Source organism: Astatotilapia calliptera, chromosome 23 (genome assembly GCF_900246225.1).
Source record: "Astatotilapia calliptera chromosome 23, fAstCal1.2, whole genome shotgun sequence".
NCBI classification, from domain to species: Eukaryota; Metazoa; Chordata; class Actinopteri; order Cichliformes; family Cichlidae; genus Astatotilapia; species Astatotilapia calliptera.
In genome coordinates, this window is record NC_039323.1 from 37,160,343 (window position 1) to 37,169,921 (window position 9,579).

At 40.7% G+C, this 9,579-nt stretch overlaps 1 protein-coding gene across 4 annotated transcripts in view; it reads left to right on the forward strand.

Annotated features, from left to right (window-relative positions):
- Positions 1–9,131, forward strand: part of LOC113015675 (interleukin-1 receptor accessory protein-like 1-B) — a 333,561-nt gene extending 324,430 nt beyond the window's left edge. For 3 of the 4 annotated variants that reach the window (XM_026157786.1, XM_026157785.1, XM_026157788.1), the window contains 3 exons: positions 139–309; positions 3,056–3,100; positions 7,817–9,131. In XM_026157786.1, coding sequence (XP_026013571.1) covers positions 139–309; positions 3,056–3,100; positions 7,817–8,544 — 944 coding nt within the window. In that variant the 3' untranslated portion in view covers positions 8,545–9,131. The remainder of the gene's footprint in view (positions 1–138; positions 310–3,055; positions 3,101–7,816) is intronic. The other variant, XM_026157787.1, reaches the window with a different exon arrangement.
- The last annotated feature ends 448 nt before the right edge of the window (positions 9,132–9,579 follow it).

Consider the following 9,579-nt stretch of genomic DNA (forward strand, 5'->3'; position numbering starts at 1 on the left):
AACTAAATGACAGGTTCTAGTTTAAAGGATCTGAAGGCAACGAATGCATCACTGATTAGCCAGGTGTAACACGAGCCGGCACGTTTCACCCATGTCAGTGTCTGCCCCCCCCCCCCAAACCCCCTGCTCTACCTGCAGATAACAAGGACTACGACGCCTACTTGTCCTACACCAAAGTGGACCCGGACCAGTGGAGCCAGGAGACCCGAGAGGAGGAGCGCTTTGCCCTGGAGATCCTCCCCGACGTGCTGGAGAAGCATTATGGGTATAAACTCTTCATTCCAGACAGGGACTTGATCCCCACAGGAAGTAAGCTCTCTCTCTCACGGCGATGTCACGTTGTGTCGAATGTTTTCTTGTCGCTTGGTGTTGCTCGTGTTGCTGTTGTCGCTGCAGTGGTGATGCCTTGTTTGTTGTTATTTTCTGTTATGCGTTTGTGTTGTGGCATAACAAAGACTAGCGAGGCCGTCATTGCTTCATATGATCTTTATAAACTTAGCTTTTATAACCAAAGGCTGAGCAAAAGTTGATGAGTATGCTAAAAGTGTTATAGCTTAGAGTTTGTTTAGTGTTATTTATTCATTTAATTTCAGTTTTAGTCTTTAGTTTCCTTTAAAGGCAACATTTATAAGAGAGAATATATGGCTAAGTATTAAATCATGGGACATAGCTAGCCCAACCTCACGTAAGCAAGAAACGAATTATGCTAGTACCAGTTCAGTTCTGAACAACCTCTTTAAGTATTATACTCCTAAAAGAAACCACTTCCTCGTGTAACGTCTAAGCACTACATGTAGTCAATAAAAGGGCACCAAAGATGGGGATATGAAATGGATTGCTAATGGAATAGATGGATAAAATAGTGAATCAAGATTGTGACATATGAAAATTAAGGGATAAAAGGTTGACTATTTAACTGCTTCTACCTGAAGGGAAACTCAACCAAACCCACTTTAAAAACCTGCTGGATCAAAATTTTATTACAAGAATTCTAAAATAATACTATTTTTTTTATTATTTATAAGGGGACCATGAATTAAGTTATCTTCAAAATATTTCGCTCATAGTCAGAAAATTGTGTTCCAGTATTAAAAGCTGTATCTAAGGCAGCGACCACTTGCACTATTTATAAAAAATAAAAAAGGCATTTAATTGTATCCATTAATCCTGTGTGCAGTAACTTTGGGTTGCATATATGATACAATATGAAAGGATGTGCAATATTTGATACGATGCGATGTGATTATTTTAGGGGGTGATCTTGGAAAGGCACCTTAGAACGAGGGTTCGACTTACGAGGATTTTTAAGCACAATTCCGTGAACCTTTTAAAGTTTGCCAGCAATGTTACAAGTGCCTCTGAAAAAACGACTGCAGTTTAGCTTGGCTAGCCTGAGGGGTCCACCCCTGTTAAACATTTTCATAACATTTTAATGAATCAAATACAAAAACTGATCAGTGAAAAACTGGTTGTACAGTTGTTGATTATTTAAACAGAAAAACGAATTCTTATTTATCTCAACTTTTATTTATTTATCGTAAACTTAACCTTTATTCCACATTTCAATCCAAAACAAGCTGTGTCTTCTGATAGGCTGCCCCTCGACTGGCTTCCGCAGTCAGTGCTTGTAAGCTCTGCCTTGTTATACAGACCTGTCTGTTACAACGGAACAAAGCAAGACCAAACCTTTGAAATCATGTGTTTAACGTTGTCTGAAGCCCGAGTTTTTGGCTCACATAAATTGTTTTGAGACACTTTGAGGCATAATTATTTGAAACTTTAGCCACTTTTAATGTGAGTATCCAACCAGTTGTCAACAGGATATATGAAAGTACATGTACTTTACTTCAATTTTATTCCACTTCATATTTCTACTTTATGTATATTCTTGATTTAATAAGTAGATTAAGGTACAGTATATAAATTATAACTTCAAGTAGGCAACATAAAACATTGAAATGCTAGGCAAGGGCTGTACATACTGGTTAATTATTTATCTGCTTTAGCATTTAAAGTGCATGATCTGCACCATTTTAAGCCTGTGGGAGGCATAATAACCTATATCACATATGCAACATAATTATCAGGAGGAGTCAACCCTGTTATTACGGTCCATGTTTCTAATCCAGCTCAATACAAAGTGTGCCTCTGCATGCTGCTATGTAACGATGTCAGCCGTACAATCAAAAATCTCTTTATGCATGGATATTAATGCATGCTTTACCACAGTATATTTCTAATGGAGCCTCTCACCGTGCCCTGTGCTTATCTTTGATTAACTGATCGCAAAGATGAGCTCGGTATCATGATGTTATTAGCATCCGTTTGAATACTTGCAACTGCCTGTCTTTCCTGCACATAGCACCATTACTAATTATGCTCCTCCTCAGTGGAATTGTGCAAAGGTTGTAAACCAAATCCCTTGCTGTGATTACATGCTCCATACAAGGGGGACTGTTGTAATATGGGAAAAATGGCATAAAAATGCAAGGATGGAGAGAAATCTGAAGTACATCTGCCACAGTTGCAGCTCGGTGGCACAGCTTGCTGGTTTATCATGTCTATGTATAAACATTTAGCTCCCATTGGGAATGTATTAGCATCTCAACAGCTGATATAATAAAGTGTAATCCACAGCTATAGATAAACACAGTTTGGCCATTTGGGACGCCAGCGTGTGTCAACAATCTTTCTCCTGAGCTGCTGATTGTAACATGTAATGCCACAGTATGCTGGGTGAACGTATTATACCACTGTTATACGTTTCTGACACACTCATCTAGTGCACACTGAGTATTTTTTTAACATATACCAGAAGTAACAAGTCTTGGCTGAACTATGTCCAAGTCCTTTGCTTTTTTATGCTACGTGTCCCATATTAAACTGGAATAAACTGATCAGCGTGCTTATCGTTTCACAATCGCTACCAGCGCATCAGTGGAGAAACACAGTTTATGCCAGAGCCATGTCCCCGCATTCACACAATTGTTTTTAATGTAAACAAATGTTCTGCGAATCTTTTAATCGACCTTTGAATGTAAATATCTATGTTTAGGTTTCACCAATGATCATTTCCAGGATGACACAAGACTACTTAGAGGTACTTCTTCCCCAGATCTTTAACGCTCGTGCCGACACACTCCGACAAAGACTTTCTGATCAGATCAGTAATGTAGAAAGTGATTGTGGCTGCACTTTGTATTAAAAGGCTTTGACATGATTGTTCTGACTGAAAAAAATGTTTGTTTTTAGATAAATCTTTGATCTTTGAGAGCATTTAAAAGTTATGTAGTAGCCATTGAGTGCAGCTTATACAGTCTTTGGTAACACTTTACAATAAAGGATATAAACATGAGGAATCAGTAGCCTGACATCTTGTTAATCATTAATTAGTATTTTTCAAAGTTTTTATAATCACTATGGTCCAGAATTTCACTATAGATAATAAGCATTGAGCTGAGAAATACTACATGTTAGCGCGTCATCTGTTGAGCTGACCAATTTATTAACAGGCCGATATTATTGGTTGATATTGGCTATCTTTCAGTCTATCAGTATCTGTGTTTATAGCGACTGGCAACAATTATAAAATGAAAGAAGATGTTAGAAACACCCTACATCCTTCTCAGGAGTGCTGACATTGCATAGTTTGTCCACCGCTCTGTAAATTTCCTGTAACTAATGTGTGTTTGTAACACCACAAACACAGCAGCCAACTAATCAGAGCCAAGTTGGGTATGAATGAGAAAATAAATAATCTGTTTATGTTATATGTGTCTCAGAGAGAAAAAAAAATCTTCCAATAGCAGCGTTTCAAATTTCTAAGTCATCAAATATCGGTAACGGCACCGTTCATATCCTTATTATTCCCTCTTACTTATTGTTTCATTTTTAAGTTCTGGATCAGTACTTATTCTGGAACAGCTGATAAACGTATTAGTAACTGTGTAAGTTACTGTGTCCATTAGTATAAAGCGTTACCAATGCATAAGAATAAACACAGCTCATTTCCTCTGCATGTTTCTTTATTGTGTTTTTTTAAATTAGATGGGCTGGACTGAGGTTGTCAGTCACAAAATGTTTTCAAAAATTGTATTCAAGCTCAAAATATCCGACTGCAGTAAAAAGAAGTGAAATTGAGGTGTAATTTTCTACAGAAATTGTGTATTTTGGTTAGGGGGCAGTGGGAGGGGCATCTGCTGCAAAACACTCAAAGTAGGAAGACATTTATTTCCCACATAGCTAATCTTATTGATCTGGGCTATTTGCACTTTAGACTTTTTTTTAACATTATTATTGTTTTCTTTCAGAGACAAACAATCGAGAGCAGAGCCACTGTGATTTCCTGCCCCGTGTAATTTAGGTTTTATGCAGATGTGAATCAATTATTGCTCATGCAACAGTTTGATTGTAAAGCTTGTAAAATCTCTGAAAGGGGGGATTTAATCTATAAAGCTATAAAGTTTTATCACGCCGCAACCCTCGAGAGGGCAGATTTACTTTCACTTTAATCAATTCAAAACATTAAAATGAATCTTCTACTCATTAGCTAATGATACTGTATCCATTTATTTATCCCTTCATGTTTGTTTTAGTCACGATAAGATGGAAAAACTTAGTTTAACCTAAACTGAATAAACCCAAAGTGAAGACTTTAAGCTTCAGGGACACATTGTGGCAAATTAGCCCATGAGGACCAATTACCAAACAGTAAAGAGACCAACTTGTTGTGTCGATGAAAAGAGCGACTTCAAATCTAAGTTTACTCTAATCAGATCGCTCTCATCGCAAAGCCTCGGGCAGAGCGACTTGAAAGAAGCAGCTCATTCTCATGTCTGCTGGTCTCTTAAAGACCAGCAGACATGCCGAGATACTCTCTCTCCCACACACACACACACACACACACAAGGGTCATGGGCTTTGATTGGGAGGTAAAGCCCAGTTAATCCCGTCTAACTTCCAGTGAGGAGACACTTGGTCTTTGTCTCGGCCAAGAAAGGCTAAAAGGAAGCATTAGCTGCACACACATAGAGGACAGGTCTGTGGAAACACTTCTTCCCATTCATCACAACACAAGCAGCTGATTAAACACAATACTGTATTTACTGTATATGATAGATATGAGTCGAAGCTGACAGTGGTGTCTCGCTAAGCTCTGAATCTAAAGCCTCTTGTTACTACAAGTACATCTTCTTATTAAATGCGGCATAGACTATAGCTGTTTATTTAAGTGAGGATCTATAATCACAAATCTATTTTATCTTCACTTTATGCCTCAGTATCCTGACGCCAGATGGTGGAATAATTTAGCAGCGATACATTTTAGAATCTGTCAGATGTGTGATGTTTGTTTCACGTCCTCAGCTTTCGGTCTTTTTTGTTTTTCCCCCCTAAACGTCACACTTTTTCGTCTGGTAATTGGACTTGTTTGTTTGAAATTTTGATAAAAAGGAAGCTGTTGGGTAAGAAGCCGCTATGAGGCCAAGAGAGTTCTTCAAATAGCCTGTGTAATGTGTTTCAGCATATTTTCATCACATATTAGCTCTCTGTAGTTTCATGTACAATTACAGTTTGTTTTGATTGAACAAATGAGCACAATTAAAAATAGAAATGGATTTAATGTTTGGACTGTGTGTAAAAGATGGATGTAGCCACTGCTGGATAGCAAAAGCTGCAGTTGACCGCTTTGGGTGTCGCTGTGTTGTTATTTCAATCAAATCAAATCAATTAAATAAGAGCAGTGCCTGAGACCATAAAAATATGTTTATTTTATTATTGTATTTTGTCGAAACCTCTGGCACATCATACCTGACTGGTATTTGCCACAGAATAGCAGAATTGGCAGGTCCATCATTGGCAATTTGTGCTTTTCACAGATGTCAGCAGGTTCACCCTGAGAAGATGTGAGAGACGTGAAAGGGTCTACAGAAGCCTTTGAGAATGTTATGCTGCCTGTAACATCATCCAGATAGACTGTTTTGGTAGTGGGTCAGTACTGCGTCATGCACTGACCTCTACAGGTGAGGTAACGGCACTCTGATTGCCATTAGTCAACGGGATGAAATCTTTGGATCCATTGTCAGACCCTACGCTGGTAGAGTGACTGTAGCTCAGGTGGTAGAGCAGGTTTGAGCACTCAGAGTAGAAAAGCGCGAAATAAGAACCAGTTCATTTACTGTTTACAGTGGGCCCTGGGTTCCTCCCAGTGCATGACAATGCCCGGACACATGTGGCAAGAGTAATAAGGCAGTTCCTGGAGTATGAAGGAATTGATTCCATTGACTGGTCTCCATGCTCACATCCAATAGCCGAAACCTCTGGCACATTATGGCTACGTTCACTCTGCAGGTCTTAATGCTCAATTCCGATTTTTTGATCAAATCCGATTCTTTTGTCTGCTCGTTCACACTACAAATAAAATGCGACAGCAAACGCGCTCTAGTGTGAACCCTCAAAGCGGCCCGCATGCGCAAAACAAGACGTCACACACAACAATATTGTTTGACTGATGGTCCTTAATATAAAGACTTCGGACTTTACGTTTCCCAATTTTTACTTTAAGTTATTTTGTTATTCACGTAATAATGTAAATAACCTAATAATTATCCTTATTGCTGTTTTAGAGAGGAGCGGTGCTTCAAAGGATGATTGCAGACTTCTGTCAGAATCTGCAGATTATACAGTACAAATAAAATGTTCACGTTTCTCCAACGTTGTCTTCCCAACAGTTTCACTGACATCTACACTGGATGGCCAGGAAGCGTTCACGATGTCTTCTCGGGTGCTTCTCTGGAGCTGATAATTGGCGTCTGTCTTGTGTCGGTGACGTAAAAGACGGATTTAATGCGACCTGACCGTTCAAACAGCAGTTGCTTTCTGAAACATCGGATATGTATCAGATTCAGTACCAGATCGGATTTGAAAATATCGGATTTGTGCCGTTCACACTGTCATACCATGATCGGATATGGATCGCATAGGGTCAAAAAAGTTGGATTTGATGCACTTTCGCCTGCAGTGTGAACGTAGCCTATGTTTTGGTCCATCCCACGCTACTAGTTTGTACCTCAGACTGTCCAGGAGTTTAGTGATGCCCTGGTCCAGATCTGAGAGGAGATCCCCAGGACACTGTTTGGTCTCATTAGGGTGCATGCCCCAGTGTTGTCAGCCATGCATTCAAGCACATGGGTGTCATAAAAACTACTGAGTACAATTTTGTGTACTAGACTTAGGGATAATTTTTTCCCTTTCATTTTCAAGCTGTCTTTGAATTCTGCCCTCTGTAGGTTGACTGAGATCTAATTTGATTTCAAAATGTTCCTTAAACTGAACAGTGTATGAATGTATATAATCTGTAGGCAAGGAATGAGATTTTTAGTGTCAGAGGTATCCTCATTTCCAGTTGTCCACATGCAGGCCGCGTTCTATTGACCAATCATGTTTTAGCAAAGATTTGAGGTCTGTGTGGAAAATAGAACAGTTTTGTTGAGATGGAATCTAGAAATGAAAGGCTAGAATTTGAAAATAACTCAGGTCTTTAAATCATTTATATTTACTTGCATTTATAAATTATGCCTGTTGCATAAAGTAGAAGAATGAGCCATTATCTGCTACACTGTAAGCACCAAAAACCAAAAGCTCTAGACTAGCTGATGAGTTTGCAGATGACTTGTGCACAGGCTTCAGTTTTTAGAGCAGGAGGTTACATTCATCTTTTATATACAGTCTCTGGCTAACAGAAACAAATAATGTCTATATATGATCGTGCTGATTCATCAAAAGATATACTTTTCTGTCTCTCTGTCTGTGAATCCAGCCTACATCGAGGACGTAGCGCGCTGCGTGGACCAGAGCAAGCGGCTCATCATCGTCATGACCCCCAGCTATGTGGTGCGGAGGGGGTGGAGCATCTTTGAGCTGGAGACGCGGCTGCGCAACATGCTGGTGACCGGCGAGATCAAAGTAATCCTGATCGAGTGTGCCGAGCTGCGCGGCATCATGAACTACCAGGAAGTGGAGGCCCTCAAACACACCATCAAGATGCTCACGGTCATCAAGTGGCGCGGACCGTCCAGCAACAAGCTCACCTCCAAGTTCTGGAAGCAGCTGCTGTATGAAATGCCCTTCAAGCGCATGGAGCCCCTGAGCATCTCCCACGAGCAGGTGCTGGACGTCAGCGAGCAGGGCCCCTTCGGGGAGCTCCAGACCGTCTCGGCCATCTCCATGGCGGCGGCCACCTCCACCGCCATGGCGACGGCGCACCCGGACTTACGCTCGACCTTTCACAACTCTTGCCACACCCAGATGAGGCAGAAACACTATTACCGTAGCTACGACTACGACCTGCCACAAGGCGGCACGCTCCCGCCGCTGTCCTCGCTAGGCAACCAGCACACCTACTGCAACATCCCCATGACGCTCATCAACGGACAGCGGCCGCAGTCCAAGTCACCCCGGCAGCAGAGCCTGGAGGAGGCCCACGGCAACAACGCCATGCTGCCGCTGCTTCCCAGAGAGACCAGTATATCTAGCGTTATATGGTGACAGCGCCGGGCGGGGTAGACTGTGGATCTTTATGATGTCTGTCACAGGGAGGACTAACCACTGGCACTCAGACCCTGAAAGGAGCCAGGTGAACCTAAATGGCACTAAGCTACTTGCTGCTGTTGAATTTTGCACCAGGAAACAACCGAAGGAGGGGAGGGGCTTCAAACTGCTGGAGAAGGTGGTGGCAATGTTTTCTTTTTTGTTTGTTTGTTTTTTGTCCAATTCGAGCTTTTATTGAAACTGAACATCAACAAAAAAAGAAGAAGAAGAAGCAAGGAGAACTTTTTTTGTATGCCTGTATAAACACTCACGTAACACAAGCCAACACCTATGATCATTTACCCCGAGAGTCGAGGAATACAGGGTCCTGTACATACGTTTTTCTAATTCTTTGTAGCAACAGTGTTTTGGGACTTGTTTCTTCTTTCTTTGGGACTCATTTTTATTATTTTATGTTTTTTATTCTTTTCTTTCAGTTTGTACAAAAAGTGAAGCAGTGAAGGCCTGTGAGACGTGTCGGTTAAACCGTTGTTACCTTTATTTTTTTCATTTGTTTTGCTGGTGTAGTTTCTAAAGTTTTTTTTTTTTGGGGGGGGCGGTTAATTCTTTTTATTTTTAATGGGGTTGGGAATACAAGTCACAGCCTTCGGGAGACGAGTAAGATTTGGATTTGAGTTTCAGGGTTGAGAATCTGGCCTCAACCAGAATATGCAAAACTTAGAGTCCAGAAAACACATGGGGAGGGTGGGGGGTAGTGGGTTTCCCCTAATTCATCGAATGCTTTCGGAGGAGTCGTACCTGTGCAGGTGGGGGGGTTGTGGGGAGGGGGGGGGGGGTTGAGGAATATGGTGCTAGGCTTCACATCTCTGTTTCTCTCACAATATTTACTTTTAAAACAGCCTTGCTATTTACCTTAACAAAAAGATTATATCACTGAGAAGTAATTATGTGTATTATTTTATGAAAAAAGAAAAGTCTATTTTTGTAACTGAGGGATATTTGCTTAGAGAAGTTATGACATTTCTGACAGAA